This window comes from Cupressus sempervirens, chromosome 3 (genome assembly GCF_028749045.1).
Source record: "Cupressus sempervirens isolate cs-2001-9-10 chromosome 3, ASM2874904v1, whole genome shotgun sequence".
Classification (NCBI taxonomy): Eukaryota; Viridiplantae; Streptophyta; class Pinopsida; order Cupressales; family Cupressaceae; genus Cupressus; species Cupressus sempervirens.
This window is the reverse complement of record NC_143120.1, coordinates 800,477,638-800,497,431: the sequence shown is the minus strand read 5'-3', so window position 1 is coordinate 800,497,431 and position 19,794 is coordinate 800,477,638. Positions and strand designations below refer to the sequence as shown.

Genomic DNA, 19,794 nt, shown 5'->3' with positions numbered 1-19,794 from the left:
AAGAATCTTAAGGTTAAGGTTTCTTTCATTGTTTTCAAGAGTGGCCATCAACAAGGAAGAAACATTGGCACTTCTGGATGGACTAAAAAGGGTCAATGACTCGGATCTTAAAACACTCTGTTTAAAGGGGAATAACAATGATCATAATACCATTTTTCCACAAATTACAACTGTTGGAAATTTGTGCAGCACTCACCTCGGCATTCGCGACAAGGGTTTAACCACTTCTTGTGTACTATAAGTTGAGTGGTTGTATTAGGCATTGACAGATCTATCTTTTGGTACAACGACAACCCCGCTCTAACAAGTGGTATCAAATCTTGGTCACAAGTTCGAATCCTCAGACCCTTTGGTAACGCTAAGGGGGAGATTGTTGGAAATTTGTCTAGAGCTCCCATCGAGATTCGTGACAAGGGCTTAACCGCATCCTGAGTACTATAAGTTGAGTGGTTGTATTGGGCATTGATAGATCGGTCTTTTGGTGCAACGGCAACCCCACTTGAACAATAACTCCTAGCTGGAAATTGAGTTTGATCTTAAGCAGTGTTTGCACTATACTATACCCTTTCAAGGTACACCTAATTTTGCACAAAAAATAACAATCCAGAAACGCAATTTCTTAACAAGGGAATCCTTCCACTAGATTAGACAATACTAATGGAATTTTGGTGAAAAAATCAATTAAATTAGGCAAATGCTAATGAGGGTTCCTATCGTGAACATGCACATTGGCTTCAACCATATTAGAAACTTGAGGGGAAAGCAGCATAAGGATGCAGAGAGATTATCCTCCACAATTAAGTACAAGAGCATCGAACAACCAACCAAGGAATCCAACCCCTTGGTCCACAAGCAACCGACTCAATAGGGACCCACATGCAGCTGACTCAATGGGGGCTGACAATCAACTGACTCAACAGATGTCTACTTAATTGAGGAGACCCGTATTCCTGTCCTATTATGTTTCCTTGCCAATTTCTAACATGATTGCTTTATTAAAATCCAATGATTAATTATCAAATCTAAATCCTTAATGGAATGGCGATGTAATTCAATAAGGAATTAATTAAAGATATCATAGGACATTCCATAATAAACAATACACTTTTCCCTATTACATACCAATTGCTGCTTTTTCTGGATTCAATTCAGATCTCAAAATTTCTTATCTGATCCATTTTTTGTTTTTTTACGGATATCGTCTCTGAATGATGTCTTCTTCCTTTTATGCCCTTCACAGTAGGAGTCACAAACTCTTCAATTTGTTGATACATCCCTTAACAAATGAATGACTGATGTACACTAATATATAACCCCCTTTAAAACCTTCATTGCAAATTGACCTTTCTAACTTCATTGCTGTTATTAGTATTAGTTAGCCTGACTCTATAATGAATTAATATTTAACCTGTGTTCATACAAATAAACCCAATTGGCTTCTATAGTGGAATGCTGTTTAATGCCTACAATTCTTCCTAGCATGGCAGAGACAAGACAGTCTGCCCTTCCCAAGATTGTTTGTCCTCAAGCAAATTGTAAATTGAGATGATTAATTGACTTCCCAATAGGAATTGGCTTGGTTTTTGCAACATTTTGAACATTTTGACAATTGTCTTTATGAAGACCTATTTTATAGTTCAGCTTTCGTTGTGCTACTCAAATATTATAACACATTGTAAACTCAAACCAAGACACTTCTTTTTTGGCCTGTAATTCAAATTGGACTTTTCCCAACAATATAATCAGTAATTGGCAAATTTGTAGGGATTGTAACCTTAAGACAAGTCAGCTCTCATCTTTCTAAGAGAAAAAACGAGCACTCCTGGTAACAGCATCAACTGTATTTGAAAGAATTGATTTTGTTGACTCTATGTTTACAAAGCATAGGGATATCTTTCTGTATTAAAGCAAGGACAAGCTTAACACCTATTCAGATGAAAAATAGAAGCATGATACACTTCGACGGTCTTATATATTTTCCTTAAAAGGTTTAGAAATGGTTTTAACTATGTTGGTTAATAGTTTGTCTTCCTTAATTCTTTGGTTTATACCTTGACTCTCAGAGTGCCCAAAGGCTAATGGAAAACAAAGAAGTTTTCAACAGAATGGGTCAGTGTAGTAATCTATCAAAGACCCCTGAATTGAAAGGCACAGCTCCCTTTTGAATGCAAGATATGCAATGAATTTTGTTTTTTAAGTTTTGCAGGTATGCTCTTAACCAGAGAGCAAAAGAGGCCATCGACCAGATTGTTCAACACTTCAAACAACCTAGGCAATCTTTAAAAAGGAGACTAACATCTATTATGCAACCTATCCTATCCTAAATGAAAGATTGAAATGCATCCAAGGCTGCCTACAACAGAAAAAGAGAGGAAAGGATGACTGATTGGGCAATTCCCGGATTGCTGAAATAGCTGAGTTTTGACAATACTCAGATTGTCCCCTTTTTGACTACTTCATTAATTTTTCGGATCTCACAAAACTACCACATGTGGCTCAGTCGAGGCGTTAAGGTGATGAAATTTTCCATTGTCCACACTCTCCAACCAAAGCAACTGCAAGCATATTGGGATGACGTGGAGCATAGTATCACCTTCATGTTGTGCATTACTAGCATCAATAAGGAACTAGGTGAGGGCTGAGTGAAGACATGTGGAGGACGGTCTACTAATGGAGATTGTGAGTGAAAGTGAGAAGTGAAGTAAGTGTCATGGTAAAGAACGAGTGGAAAATGAAAACAGGAATGTTGAGGAGGCAGTAGCTAGTCCTTCCCATTATGCATGTACTAGGGAATTACCAATGGCAATTCATGCTCTAGCAGTCCAAACTGCAAGAGATGAAGCAAGTGGATTTCTGTAAAGCTTAGACCAAAACTTGTTGTGAGGCACATTTTGTCTCTATGCTGCCTGAAAGATATAATGTAGATGTGTAGTTTACTTCTGATATTTCAAACACTACAGATGCATATGTCCACAAGGCATTTTGGGGGTTGGGCATGCTAATTAGTTGAATGATGCTATCAAGAGAGGGTATAGTTCTATAGATGAATGACAGGAAGAATATATTATCAGGTCATTTTGAATCTGGCCCTACTTGTTGATGCAAATATTTTGGATATTAATACAAAGGATCGTACCCCTAGCAGCTATTTAACTATCAGAAAAATAAATAATAAATAAAAACTACTATATCATCCAAATACCTGAATGTAATACCAAGCATAATATCAGTACGTAAGAGAGTCAGTATGACAATGCTCCAAATATTAGAACTTCGTGAAAAATTGAAAGCAAACATATAAATTTGTTTTATTTGTTTTCATATTGAGTTCAACATTTTTGGACTAAAAATAAATACAAACTATTGTATGTTTTTGTTAGTTGTGCCATAACTTTCCTGACTAAATACTGCTACTTAAAATTTTAAGCTCCATTCATAACACATTTTTAATCGAGCCCATGCATGCAAATTAAATGCTAAATTTCACTGATAACCAAATCAAATGGTACATTTACTCCATAAATGTTGAGCAACTAATAAACATGATCCCCATAAGAATTCATAGCAACAGTAATACTAGTTCAATAAAATCAACTTGTGTATAGATCTAATCCACCAAATCCTTGTCTATTACTATATAAAACAGATTTAAGTTCATAGCACAGTTGTTCAAAGTTTGCAAGAAGATTATAAGCAGAAGGAACTTGTAAAATGAAACAAAATATTTTTATCAAATACTAGAAGGAGACTGCATGCATTGATAACATTCATTTAAATAAACAAGACGCATTGCGTCAAAGTTCCTGCCAATAGTTAGGGAAGAAGGAAATTAGAGAGCAAAATATATGAAGAGGGAGTTTAAAGAGACATATTTGTCGTAATAGTTAGAAAAGAAGGAAAATGGAGATTTATATATATATGAAGACAGATTGAAACGAGAGATAATGATAATAGCGATTTATAGATAGAAATGAAGGATACGAAGGATATGAAGAGATTTAAAAGAGAAAGAATGACATGTTATTATCGGGACATTAAATAGAGATAGTTGGAAGAGAATTAAAAAAAAAAATTAATGATTATGTTATTTTAGGAAATATTTAAATAACAATTATAAAATTGAGTTAAATCAATGAAGTATTTGTTTCTACCTTTTCTAATATAAAATCAAATATTAAATTTTAAAAAATTAATTGTTGACTACTTGATCCAAACCAACAAAAGAGTTAGTAAATTTGAAGAACAATATTAGTTTTACAAATTTTAAAATGCAAAAAAGAATTAAAACAAGATTGGAAAAAATAGCTAGTTAAACATAGTGTGAAAAAAGTTAGCATTTACAATTGACAAAAGTAAGGGACATTGTAAAACTAATAAATATATTTAAAATAGAAAATATAAAACATTAAAAACTAAATTTAAAATTTTTTTATAACAAAATTTCTAAATATTTTTAGTAAAAATTTATCAAATAATTATATTCTTAAAAATATATTTTTGTTATTTATTAATTTAATTATAATTTAGAATAAAAAATTAATTTTAAAATTAGAATAAAATAATTTTAAATTATTGTGAAGAAAAAATTAAATAAATGTATTTCAAAATGATATGATAATTAATTTTTAAGTAAGATTTTAAATAAACTTAAACTCACAAGATGTTAAAAATAATAGATTGATATATTTACAATCTTTGGTAAGAAAAATTATTTAGTTATTATTGTTGATTAGACATGCATTTATGTCTTAGGTAGTGAGGTGGGAGATAAAATAATTACTTTTTGGAGACTCTAATCAATTTGTCATAGTTGTGAAAAAGATAAAGCTATCATTAATGCATGACATCATGGTTGTTGGAAAAAATATGTGAATTTTTGTTAAGAACAATTGATTTTTCTCCCTACCAAAAATAGTATGAACCAATAGAATGAGCACAAAATGTCATTTATAAAATAAGGAAAAATGAAAAATAGATATACACATTGTAAGTTGCATATAAACTTTTAAATTCTTTGATTTGATTGGTCAAGTTAATGTCATATTAGCACTAACATGAATGCATAAGTATTCCTACCCGGCAGGAACTAACAAAAACGAGACAATGTAACCTCAAACTTGAGTAGAGAGAATTACTTAAAACTCACACACTCCAATTTGGCCAAGACTATTTAGTGCAATTTCACGTTCGTTGCTCTCAGTGAACTTTAACAACTCCAAGTTTATATCAATAGCTTGTATTACATTCTTAACATCTGCAAGGCAAAAAATGCTCATTATGCCCACTATTTAGTTTTCAATGCTATAAAGCTAAGTAATACACTTTTCTTTAAAATAACATTTATCAACTACACTAGACACCAAAGAAGTTGGTAGAAAGAATAATATTACAGTTAAATCACCAAGAAACACTCGAAAATATAAAATTATGATCTCAATACAACTGTTATCAGTTTCAGCATTTATTCTCACAACATTGAAGAACATTACGAAATAGTAGAATAAATACAGAGCACGCCCTGCCCTTCCAATGGTGAATAAATCAATGAATTTATTTCTCCTTAAAAAACACAAGTGGATTGTAGTCCGATATTCTGATAGTATTTCTTCTAAGTTTTAAAGTACTAAGCTTAGGTTTGCTACAATATCCATCAGACAGAATTCACTTAAGCTACTCTTAAAATGCTTTCCATTAGATCTGATTCAGGTTGTGTCCACTTGTGGGTGCAAATGGGGTTCACCAAAACCCAAGTTGGTTCATCCTAAGAACCCAAGGTAAGCCTAGGGTAAACCTTTCCAGCAAGCCATACTAAAATTAAAAGTATTTGCATTTTTTAAATCCATTTTGGGGTCAAACTTGACTTAGCTGCATCATATAGGTTGGTATATGTAATGGGATCAGCCTAAATACTCCATAGCATAAGTAGACTATATATAGGAAAACAACAACCAGTATACTATCATCGTGTCATGAATTTTGCTCTACGAGGTTGTAACCTCAAAGTGGCCTATTATTATCAAGAATTGGCAAGTAATTATATTATGAACCCAAGGTGTTTGACAAAAAGTGACGCTAAAATAAAAAAATATTTGCATTTTTAAAATCTTTTTGGGGAACAGACCTAGCCGCCTCATATAGATTGATATACGTAATAGCATCAGCCTAAACACTTCATAGCATAAGTAGGGTATATACAGGAAGGAATAACCAGTATACTATCATCACATCGTGCTTTTTTGTTTTTACAAGGCTGCAGCTTCAAAGTGGCCTATTATTATCAAGAATTGGCAAGTAATTTATATTATTTTACCAAGCATTTCCTACTTTATGTTTGTTTACTGCTATATCTAGTAAATTAAACACATGAAGTAAAAACAAAGATAATATAAGATAGGATAAATCTAATAATGTCCAACAAGAGTTCACAAAGAGGATCTAAGGGATTGGAGAACAAACAGCAAGGCCACAGCCAACAATAGGATACCAAATGATACTTGCGGAAGGAACAAACAAGAGAACTGAAGAGAAAAACTCTGCTCCCTAGCCCATGACTAGTCTGGGATCAAAGACTAAGGTTTGGGTACAGATGGGCCCCAAACCATCTCAAAGAAGCCCTAAAGTTGGGGTATTGTAACCGAGATAAAACTCTTATGATGCCTCACAACCTTGGTGTGACCCGAGCCAAGCGGACCAAGCGACCTCTTCAAGCCTTGGGCCGGAGATGTGGGTGTGAAAAAGGAGGTGATCAGCTGATCCAACGCCTGTCTCTAAGCGAATTTGAACTGTAGGGTGTGATCATAGAGTTACGTGGCCTCTTAGAGGTAGAAACCAAGCACCAATGGTTGGTATATCTGAAGAAAGATGACAACAGTCTACATTTGTGGAACATGCAGTGGAATCTTATAGTAAATAGGACATCGGAAAATAAAGTGAATCTCAGTGTCGACCTCATCCAATGGGCAAGGACAACAAATCCGAACAGTTTTGTCAATATGGTGATCTATTTGAATTCATAGTCTACGTGAGCCCACTCTGAAAGAGTCCAAGGAGATGCAGAGTGTGACTCTAGCGGCAAGTAAGATACAGGAGCTTACAATAATCTTGTCCTCAAGATCGGAAAATTTCTCAACATAGAAGGCCATCCAAGGGCAGAGCCCCACAGAGGATTTGTTCAAGTTGTGCGGACGTACTATCTGTAAATGTCGAGTTTCACATGCTCATTAAGCTCTTGTCAAGACAGGAGGAATTGAGTAGGGGCATTCGGAGAGAATTGAAAGGGGCAAAGATGGTGCATATCAATACCCACATAGCTTAGCAAGACCGCAACCTAAGCATACCAACAACAGGCTCTACTAGCGGAGTCAATACTCACAATCACCTCAAAGTAGCACCAGGCAATATAAGAGTATCTGTAATGTACCTCCCAAGAACCTCCAAGGCTCTAGAGATAGTGAAGGAACCAGCTAGATCAAAGATGGCCTTGGGCCTAAAGGGATAAGCACCAAACTCAACCAAAATAACACTGTGAAGAGTGGACCAATGACATCTAAGGATGCAACGTAAAACCAGGATCTATGCCTGCTCAACAGAAATCCAATCCATATCTACTAGGGAGGGCCCCCAAACCACAAAGCCATAGAGCATGGTTGGTCTGACAAGGGAGTCTAAAAGAGACATCTTGGACCTGGTGTCCTAAGAGTGGTGTCTGAAACATTGTCTCTCTAAAACAACAAGGGAACCAAGCCCCTTGTTAGTCAATGTTGCATGGCATGTCTCACACTAAAGCAAGGTTTAGAGAACTTAACCCCTAGATAAGCTTAGGATGAAATGGCTTCAATCTTGTCACCCTGAAAGTGGAAATGAAGATGCGAGGTCTTCAAGCAATTGAAGATCATAACCCGAGTTCTAACCAAATTCATAATCACCTAACGTGAGTCAAAAAAGGATGCCAAACCATCAAGTAGAGGCTATAGACCATTTGGAGAGGAGGCCAAAAGAACCACATTATTAGCAAACAACTGAATGGAGATCAAGACTTAATGTAAGTAGCAATCGTCCTTGGGGAGTGAGAGATCTCGAAGGAAGGCCTTGATCTAGTTGATGTAAATGCCAAAAAAGGTGGGATAGAGAGGGCATCCTTGCTTCACCCCAATAGTGCTCTGAATCAGAGAAGCCCTAAGGTGTTCTAAATCTACCGACAACACACTCATGCAGTCTCACGATGGTTGTCAAAAGAGTCTCTAAGTTCCCAATGTCTTTGAGTCTCTAGAAGAGAGCCGCCTGAGGGACACAGTCAAAGGCTCTGCCAGTCTACAAACAAGTAACAAATTCCCGCAAAGCAATGTCGAGCATCCTCAATGATAGTTTGTAATGTCAAAATGTGATCCATGGTCTGGACGTCCTATCGAAGCCATCCTGACACTAATGTTGACCAGGCTCTTTGGATAAAATGGTATTCAACATAATGGCATAAAGCTCAGAAAAAGTTTACCCAATCATGATCGTCCTGTAATTGTTGAGATCTGAAACTAGACTAGTCTTGTGGATTAGGCAATTGATGTGATGTGACCACAAGGCAAGGAAGCAAGTACAAAGCTCTTTGTTGAAAAACACTAAGAGGTACTAGCCCAAAACAATGATACCAAGCTTGAAGAGTTATGCTTGGAACCCTTCCTCATCCGCTGAACTGCGACTGCTCATGAATTTGACAACCTCCCAAATGTTGGAGGGGGTGAAAATATGTCAACGGGGCGGAGAAGTGAGGTCGAGGGGAGGTTGGCCTGGGATGTAATAAGGAGTGGGAGCATGCAAGACAATGGAGCAATAATCCATGGTAGAAGGAGATGGAGGTTCGCGGGGGAGCAAGGTTCACAACAAGAACTTGGAAGACTAAAAGAGGGAGGCTTTGAGGGATCTACACTGCAACATATAAAATAGATGCTTCCAATAGTAAAGGAAGTGATGGTAAGCAATTTGTTGCTAGACACATTAGGGTGAGGGGGTGGAGAGGGACGACCAAACCGAACAATGAAAGGACTTACGGTCATCATCAAACCCCAGTTCCTAGGACAAGATCTTAGGTGCAAGGGGTTGCAAGCTAGGGAGGAGGTTCGATGAGAGATGGAAAGGAGAGTGGGCCCCTACAGCGCTGTCCTAAGTCAACTGAAAATGGTGGAGGCATCAACAAGAGCAAAGAAAGTATCCAAGGGAAGGAATCATCTGAGATGAAGGATATAGAGTTTATAATTACCATCAATAAAGCAGAAGGATATACAGGAGCGAGGATACTCAAGGGCAATAAGGGTGGTAGGGTGGGGGGAAGGGGGAGATCCTGAGGATGAGGTTGAGGAGGTCGTGATCAGCCAATGGAAGGTGGGAAATGGTGAATTTGCTAATGACAAGAATAAAGAAGGCGCAAGAGAAGATGTAGTCCATCATGCTCGAACCACCCAATTGGGCAAACAAGTGAAGGAACCAGTACCAAGGAACCAAGAGAACCCATTTAGAATCACTAAGTCTGGGGACTCACAAAGCTGAAGTAGATGACAACCATATCTCATGAGCAATTCCTCGCAGTAACGCTATAAACCCATGGGTACCAAACAGACTGAAAAGTGCAAATTCATTCAGAACTACAATTGTGGAGAGGGCTTTGAGAGTCGTTGGTTTGTGCATTGAAGTCATTAAGAATAATGATGTCATCCAACATCAAAAACTACTGATGTGCTCGCGTAAGTCCTTGTAAGGGTCGTTGCGCTCTGAATTATGAACATGGGGCATGGAGGTAGGTGGGTAGTAAACCACAATGAAGATGTCCCTGTGATGTGAAGTAGTAGTACGACTATTACAGATCCACATAAATCTGCCCAAATTATCAAAATGAACTATTGTAGTTATATTGAAAATGATGTCGGATCAAACAAGCAACTCCATCCAAACCCCTAACCCCACTAGAAAATCTAACCTCATCTCTAAAAGTTGAAGGTCAGTGGTACTCGGAAAACACCAAGAAAAGGATGGGCAGGGCTCTTATGAGTCTCCATAACAATAGGATGTCGACGGAAGCAATAGAATCCTAGAGGACCATAAGGTACCATTGTCGTTCCAATAGTTGATATGCAGTGAGCCAAAGTGATGCTCAGTCATGTCCAACCATCGTTGTGATCATCATTTGGCCTTGACAACCAATCTTGATTCCCATCTAGGAAGAGGGAAGTCTCGAATAACTACTCTAAGTTTTTTGATAACCGCCCACTTCTCACTGCATCTAGCCTAAGCAAATAGGCCATAGGGATGCCTCCACTCTACAACCTATGATTTAGTAAAGTCCTCGTCCAAGAATATCTTAGGTGAAAGAGAGAATAGCTTCCTCCTCACCATATGAATGTGAAGTCAGTCGACCAAAGAAAGGATCCGAAGATAGAGGATGTGATGGAAGAATTGTCATTGATGTCAGAGGATCTCATGAGCATGTACAATTATACAAAATGGACAAATGAAGTTCAAACACCATCAATGCCAAAGGTACAATGAAAGAAACAATAAATTTAATGTTGAAGGGTTTATACATTGACAAAGGTGAAAACTTAAGTAATCTACAGCATAAAAAGGAAAGAACTATTATCGTTGTCTGGTATTTTAAAAAAGCAAAGAGAAGAGATTGTAGATGAGTGAAAGAAAGCAGCGCATATCAGTGGTAAAATATACATTTAGATTTATTAATTCTGATTATATATGTTGTGTATTAGCACAATAAAATATATTCCAGAAATAATGAATAAAAGATCATATTTTATGAAGAAATTCAGGAAAAAAAATGTAGATGCTCAAAATCAGGAGAAAGAAAAACTATACCAAACAAAAATAGAAAAATCAAATAGCACAAAAAGACAAAATAAGAAAAAGACAAATTTCATTGTCTTATTTGCAAACAAGAACAAAGGGACAGCGAATATTTCATTGAAAAGCCATGTAAGACAAAAATGGTTTATACACACCAAAGCGTGGTGTAGAGTGAATAAGCTGCTGATAAAAGACAAAATGGACCAAGATAAAAAATAATGTTTATTGAATAGGACAAAGGACAAATTTCTATTTGAACGAAAACTTCATAATGAATATTGACTTTAATCGGTAGACAACAGCCCCAACGGAGGATCAACAGCCTAGCAGATAGATAGATAGATAAAATTTTAACGTCCACGAGGCCAAAAATAGCCTATGGGACAGCAAGACAACTCAAGCAGACTTAAGTAGCGCTGTTCGCCTCTTGTGTAGACTAATGATGAGCCCCCCCAATTGCTCAATGTACTCTTCGTTGAACATGTTATGCCAAGAACTGTCACATATAGTATCCGCAAACTTATCCCTGCTATCCTTGTAGGCCTCACATTCTAGAATAAAGTGCTGTTCAGTTTCCACTTTCCCAGAATTGCAAAATCTGCAAATTCTCTCTTCCCAAGCCTCCTTTGGCCTCTTCCAACGCCCGGTCTCACAACGAAGTTGGTGAGAGTTGGTTCTCAGCTGAGCAATAAGAATTTTAGCTCTCCAAGGAATGTTGGCTCCTATGTACACTTTTTCGAGTTGATCACAAGTGGGTTTGAACTCATTTATATAATATAGTTTCTTCCTCCCAATCTCGCTTCCCCAATTTCTCTTGTAGAATTTTTCCATAACAAAGACCTTTATTTCTTTATTACTTGTGGGGCACATATTGAAATGAATATTCCATTTACTCATCCACTTGATGTTTTGTTGCATCCATGTCCTTTTTCGCTTACAAAGGAGCCATGCAATAAAGATAAGACAGTGCAATATTATTTTTCGTATTATTAAAGTTGACAACGATAATAATTGAGGCAGTCCAATTTAAGATGAGGCAATAGTCAAGATAAGTCAGATAATCAGACAAACATCAATAATCATACCCGACAAGTCATGAGAGTACGTAAAAATTAGAAGACTCCACATCAGAACTTACCTTGATTCGAAACATTTAAAATATGCATGTGAGTGACAAGAATAATATATTGAAGGATAATTAATTGATGATGTTAGGGGACAAGTCATCTGGGCACATTCAGCAAATGATAAGTATGAGCAATTAATTCAGGCGACACTCGTGAAAACAAAGACGAACATCCAACGAACATTACATAAGTCCGACGGCATATTAATATTAGTAAGATACGATGGAGAAAAGAAATAGAGCCAATAATATCAATCTACAGTTAGAAAGATATAAAGTTGTAACTAAAAGTTCGTGCGATGGAATTTACAAGAGGAGCAATTAATTTGAATATTGTAAGGTTGGGACAAGTGCTAGCTTGAATATTGTAAGGTTGGGATTACATTTAACTGAAGGCCATGAGTATTAAACGAATGATTAGTTATAAATTAAATGATCTATGAAAGGCTGCATTCAGATTATACCACGAGATTTGTTAAGTGTTGCAACTCGTTTGAAATGCCACGTCTATTTAAAAGAAGTTGAAATGGCGCATATATAGAGAGGTTTGAAATGAAGTTGAAGTGTGTGAGGAATTGGAATAAAAAGAATATGTAATGTAAGTGATTGCAAAGTAAAAGAGAAGAAAAAGAGTGCATAAAGATATTTATTTGTATATTCAGATTTTAGTCTGATATATATATATATATATATATATATATATATATATAGTCAGCAGTGAAAAAGCATGTATATGAATTAGAATAAGAACAAGTGAGTGAGCAGATAAATGAGAGAATAAATAAAGAAATATATATATTCACATGTTTTATCTAATATACATATTTATATAAAAGAAGAGTGAAGAATAAAAAGGAAATATATAATCAGATTGAAAATCTGATTTATATATATTTATCTATATATGTTAAAGTATGTGATGTGAATGAAGATAAATATCTTATTAAAGGCTAACTTACAGAAGAAGAAAAGTATGTATGTGCTAAAATAAAAGATGCGGGTGCGGATTCTTCTAGAAACACGGATGCATTAGGAAGCTGCACGGGTGCTGACAAAAATATGGATTTCATCACCAAAGGCGGCTGTACTTTCACTAGTTATGACCAAACATTTCCTTCACACAGTCAAATCAAAGTCACCCTATACTAATTTATTTGTCCTCCGCCACTGGTAGGTAAGGTAAGGTAAGTCAGTCCATACTCACCATCCATGCTTTGTTTCCAAAACAAAATTGTACTCGCAATTCATTTGGGACTTCCCTTTGATTTTATGATTACAAGTACGATGTGGAAAACAATGGGAAGCATTGCCCCTAACCATGCATGCATATCTTTTCAATCCTTAAACATAAGGATTGCATTTTGTGCACTTTGGACTGTACGTATTGTCAACGACCGTCTGTTTTAAGACGTGAGAAAACCTTGAATGCAATTGGTAAATGTAGGTAAGACCTATTTTAGTTTATAATCGCTAAGGAGGCTAATATGCCCATTAGTGTTGAAATCGTCATTGTTAACATGGGGCCTTTTGCCTCCATATTTGACTAATTTCACGGGGCAGATTACTACATTCCTCATGTTGTGGCCAACACGTCGATAGCTCTCAATCAGTGGGATAATGTAATATATATAATTTTTTTTATTTTTAAATATATATTTATATATAGACGCACCCATATGCATCCAAAATCCCCCCAAAAAAAAATGTGCATCAGCACCTCGCACCCACGTCAGCATCAGAACCAACATGGGTAACTTAGGCTATAAGTATCAGGTTAAAAGAAGAGAAATTGTGCAAGCAAAATGTCCATCATTAGTTGAGTAACCAACATTATCAAAGTGGAAGTACAATTTGTGTGCAGTGAGTTGGTGATCACAAAGACATCATTAGGTGTTGCTACTTCCAATAGGTCGGTACCTATTAAGTGTGGGAGTTGGAGCTTCCAATGAGTTAGTGCTCATAAAAATAGGAGTTGGAGCCTACAAATCATTGTGAAAGAAGAGTTTATATTAAAAGAAATTATTTTGCCTTGGTTTTCTCCTGCATTGGGTTTCCATGTAAATCGTGTCATTGTGTTCATGTGCATAATTATTGATTTCAGCATTTAAAACTTATTAGAGCAATAGTTCGAATAAAAAGTTTTAAATTGGAAAAGTTATTATTATATTGATTCAACCCCCGTGCCACCCCCCCCCACCTCTCAGTATAATTGTGTGCTTTTCAAGTATATATACACACATATATATATATGTATGTATGTATTTATTTATTTAAATATATATTTATTTATGGACACACCCATATGCATCCAAAATCCCCTCAAAAAAATGTGAATCAGCACCTCGTACCCGCATTAGCATCAGAACCAACATTGGTAACTTAGTCTACAAGTATCGGGTTAAAAGAAGAGAAATTGTGCCAAAAAAATGTCCATCATTAGTTGAGTAACCAACATTATCAAAGTGGAAGAGCAATTTGTGTGCAGTGGGTTGGTGATCACGAAGACAACATTAGGTGTTGGTACTTCCAGTTGTCCTAGGTAAATATTGTGTAGTCGACAGGATGTATGTCGTCAGTAGATATTATGTAACCGACGAGCCCCTTCGAGAAGGTTCTTGTTATGTAGCCGACAGACCCCTTCGGGAAGGTTCCTCGAAATGTATATATACACCCTTCGGGTAATCATTGTAATCATCATCATCAGAAGCATAATGTAATATCTTTGGCATATGCGAGTAATAAAAAGGAATTCTGCTATTTCTATCTATTGTCTGTATGCATTAATTTCTTTACACCAGTATAGTAAACATTTGGTGTCGTTGCTCGATGGACCTGGTATGCAGGCAGACGGATGAAGACTAATGCCGAATCAACTGAACAAGAATAAGATTAGGTTGAAGGAAAAGGACGAAATACACACTGCGCAGGAAAACTTAATTTTGGCACAGCACGCCGAATGCGGACAAAAGTTTTAGCAAATTAGTGATAGACACCGTAGCACGGAAGAATTGTTGGAGGAGACTCGACAGCGGGTGGAATTGGTGGAAGAAGCAAGAGAGGAGTTTCTGAACCTGCATACATCGAGGGAAGATAATCTAGACAAAAGAGAATTGACTCGCACGGCTCGGAGTGCCGAGGGAGCATGAGCGTGGAGTGAACTCTTCGTCCGAGATACACTTCCGGAATGGATAGCATTGGTTAATGAAAACCCTTCTTCACCAAATAGCACGACTGTCAGAAATAGCGCGGGTATACAGAGCAACACAAGTGCTCAGAACAGTGCAGGTGTGCAGAACAGCGTGGGTGTACAAAACTGCACGAGTGTGCAGAACAGCGCGGGTGTGCAGAACAGTTTGGGAATCCAAAATAGCACGAGAGTGCAAAACAACGTAGGTACACCACAAACCCCTCAACTTCGAATAGTAATGGCAAGACCAAAAGAAAAATTGCCAAAATTTGATGGTGATGGAGCAGCCGATCCGATCTAACATTGTAAAACATGCGAAACGATTTGGAAAGCAAATGGCATAACAGATACAAACGAATGGGTCCAACAATTTCCGGCCACCCTACGAGGTGTTGCAATTGATTGGTTCGCCAATGCAGATCCCCAGAAATTAACCACTTGGGACAACCTTATGAAGGAATTTACTACTGAATTTCAATTGTTGCGCGACGACAACAAAATTGTAGTGGAGATATACAATATAAAATAGGGGAAAAATGAAACGGTCCGAGTCTATGCAAGGAAATTAAAAGATTTGATAAATAAAATGGACAATAAGCCGACTGATGGGCTATAGAAAAGATGGTTCATTGAAGGCTTATACCCGAAGTTGCGAAAGAAGATGAAGATTGTGCCGCCATCGTCATACACTGAGGCATAGAATCGAGCAATGAACCTGGAAAGTGAGCAGAAAACGAAAAAAGAAGAAGAGTAGCTCGTCTGATTCAAACAACAACGCATCTTTAGAAGAAGAGAGTAGTGAGGATGAAAAGGGCAGCAAGAAGGTCCATGCCCTCCAAAAGGACATGATTCGGATGATGAAAGAATTCAAGAACATGCAGAAGGAGACCAAGGGAAATGAGTTGTGGTGCGCCAAATGCAAGAAAAAAGGCCATACAAAGGGGTCCTGTCCAAAGGACCAGTTTTGCGAGATTTGCCAAATCATGGGACATTCCACAAAGGAATACCCTTTAAATATGAAAACATGAGGTCCTCAGCAAGTGTTTCTGACACAAGAGGGAGCAGGAACACCAGTACGGAAGGTGCCACATCAAGAGGGTACAGAAACAATCGGCGAGGACAAAACAAGAACATTGGCAACCATAACAATGGCAGCTGAAGTCGAATTCAGTACGATGTGAACGGACGGCCAATCGTTCAATGCTGTGCATGCAATTTGTGGGGCCACTTTGCTCATGACTGTACAATGGCAAACACATCGAAATTATTATGTAGATGGTGCGGACTCGACAATCATGAAGATGCCAAGTGCCCGAAGTCGGGAGTAAATTTGATCACCGTCGGGACGAACGAAGACAAGGTTTTGGCCATCACACGGAAGCAAGCAAAGGTGTACTCCAACCCGACCGAAGAAAAGAAAAGACTAGAGGAAGCGTGGGCAAAGATCTAGAAAGCAACACCAGGGGAAAAAGCACACATGAAGGACACTACTGGTACCTCCACACGGAATTGTGCAGAACAGAACATTGTACGACAAATATTGCAAACCAAAGTACCTGTCAAAATAAATGATCTTCTGCTCACTATGCCCCAACTCCGTACAACACTCACGAACATTGCTCCAACTGCTAGGTTACCAGCAGAACAAGGAAGGGAGAAAGAAGGTGGTGTAAATGCAGAAGACCCGATGTTGCTAGCTCTCTCATTTGGAAAAGGTTGGGACAGCCAACATTTTGGCCACCTACATTCCAGCTACTAACGGCTGACCAACACGGAATCAAACCATTGGGAGTCCTGACAGCACAACCAGTAACGATTGGAACACAACCATTCCTACTTGATTTCGTCGTGATCCCACTGAAGAGGAAAGGGTACGATGCCATTTTGGGCCGGGGGTGGCTGATACAAGCCAAAGTTAAACACGATTGGAAGAACACTCTATCACTTGAAAGCAAAGGGCGGAAATACATCATTGATTTACACACCCAAATGGTGGGGGAAGAAGCTCTATTATTAGATTTTAAAGAAGAAGATGAAGGGAGGCAGCGTATGGAACCAGATCAGGAGGGAGTTTTGCAATTGGAAAGAGGATCAACGGACGACGATTTGGATTCTGTCAACGGTCTTTACCACTAGCAGATAGAGGACTACGAACTCTTTTCAAGCTGTAATATGTTAAGGGTGGACGAAGGTGAGAAAGAAGAGGAAAATGAATGTTCGAAGGAATACAAAGAAGCGGAAGAAGGAAAGGCGGTTATGGCTAAAGCTGAGGGGAAGAACATATAGTACGAACCCAAAAAAAGGAAAGATCCCACTGTACGACTACGCAGAAAGAAAATGTTACATCGAACCACAGATATAACAAAAAGGTGCCCACAGCACAAAAGACACATCATACGGTCTGCACAGGAAACAAAGAGGAAGGGTTTAATAAAAGTTGCAGCAGTACGGAGTGGAGGTGTTATTGACGGCAAGAAGGGGCAGCCAACGGAGTTCATGGTACCGAACTTCGGAAATAAACTGGGCAATATGAAAAACAGGAGGGAGAGATCGTGTACCTTAAATAAACTTGATGAGCGACGATTGCAGGCACAATGGGCCACAAAGGTGATCCAGAATAGGTGCACAGCATGGCATGATAGACACCTGAAATTGAACAAGTTCCAACCAGGACAGTTGGTGTTGAAGTATGACAGACGAAACAAGATCAAACCAAGCAAGTTTCAAGTGAAATGGGTCAGGTCGTACCAAATTCGAGAAGTGGGTGATAGTGGAGCAATAAAACTATGGATGCTAGACGGAAAGGAAGTGACTGACGCAGTGCATAGGTCGAAGTTAAATATCTACCATGAAAGAAATAACGCACCTCCGTGGACGAACTGAGAAAAGAATGACTGTAAATATTGTATATATGTAAATAGTGTACATATGTAAGATAAGTAAGGACAAAGTTAAACAAAAACAAAAAACAAAAAAAAAAACTAATAAGTCACCATACGACCTTCCTTCTAATCTCGTACAGCTTTCCTTTATAACCCTGCGGCAGCACAAACAAGGTACAAATTTGCATTCAAACGAAAGTTATCACTGTACAAGTCATTCTTATGGTCTGTGGGTGTCGTACGGTTTCATTCAGGAGAATAAGAAGAATATTTGAGGCATTCAGTGTGATGTCTATGCCTCTAAAAAGAGCCCTTCATGTGCAATGAAGAGTGATTAAGCTCTCAGTTGAGCACCGTACGGACTTTAGAAAGGTAATAGATGAAGCTTTTTTTTCTAAGGGTACGGATTTTGGCGATTGGCTTCTCTGGTTGGGGCTATACGGCTTTTGGAGGTCTAATTCCCTGTGACCGTACGACAATTGGAAGTTTACCTTCACATTGCTGCTGTACGGATTTTGAATGATAAATTGCTTGTTGCTTTAGTATGGATTTGGTTTAATTCAATATGGATTCAGAAGTTTAAGTTCTCAATTGTCGTATGGATTTTTAGAATAACCTTCACTGTACGGATTAAAATCATTGTTTAGTTGTAAGACCCTGCCGGCCACATTGGCATATGGATTTACCTTTCAGATTTGGTGTACGGGTTTCTTAGACAAAGCTTGGTGTACAGATTTTTCATTATCTGCTTGAAACATTAATGGATAGTGATGCTGTATGGATTCCATGAATATAATTTGTTGTATGGAATTTCAAGCTAACTATTTTGCACTGTATGGATTTTGAGATTAGCCTTGCAGTTGTCACCGTATAGATTTCACAGTTGGTGTATGGATTTCTTTCTCAGTTTGCAGTATGGATTTCCTTCTCAATTTGGCGTACAGATTCCTTCACAGTTTGTTGTACGGATTTCAAGAATACAGTTTGGCGAATGCAGCTTGGCGTACGGAATTGGAGAATAAAGTTTGGCGTCCAAAATAGAATAATAAGTTGATACCCGTACAAGCCTTGCAGTCAAGAAACAACAAAGAAAATATACATCAACACAGTACAGCACCACAATTTATCTCCAAGGGGGTAGACACAGGAAGTTTTCTATAAAAAAATTTTAAAAAATAAAAAAAACAGCGACAAATTGAAACAGTTCGGAATGAGTAATGCATGATGCCAAAACGAAGGGTAGACATAAGCAATTGCCAAAAAGAGTTTGGAATTGGAAGAAAATGATAGAAATAGTGTGTTCGATGCAGTTTTGTGTGTGTGCGATGCCCCCTAGACCCCCAATCGTTGTTGTTATCAGTCGTGGAAAGTGTGACCAGTTGATGAGACCTAGAGTTGCTACAGGCATGGAGTGTCTGTGTACCAGAGACACTTGGAGTAGGTGTTGGACGTAAGGCTGTCTTGGTGGATGCGTAGAGAGCTCGGAAGGAGTTGATCATCCAGTTGAAAGCAGTTTAGCGACACTTGGCTCAGGGTACCCAGGAGTTGGAAGCAGAGAAAGCAGCACGGATCAAGGTCAGCTTGAGGAGACAGTATTGTGTTAATAGAGGCTACAAATGCAATGTGGTCTGGAGACTAGTTTGGTACAAGCACGAGACAAATGTGAAAGTGGTGTGATAGAAGCAGATCTATCTTGTTGTAGTTAGTCAGTTAATGTATTCTGTTTTGTTAATGTCTCAGATATTTTGTAATTGTCG

General features: G+C 37.8%; 1 protein-coding gene across 2 annotated transcripts in view; it reads right to left on the bottom strand.

Moving 5' to 3' along the window:
- Positions 1–19,794, bottom strand: part of LOC149569217 (ARM repeat superfamily protein) — a 280,021-nt gene that overhangs the window by 39,365 nt on the left and 220,862 nt on the right. For both annotated transcript variants that reach the window (XM_089821970.1, XM_089821969.1), the window contains exon 11: positions 5,147–5,254. In XM_089821970.1, coding sequence (XP_089678096.1) covers positions 5,147–5,254 — 108 coding nt within the window. The remainder of the gene's footprint in view (positions 1–5,146; positions 5,255–19,794) is intronic.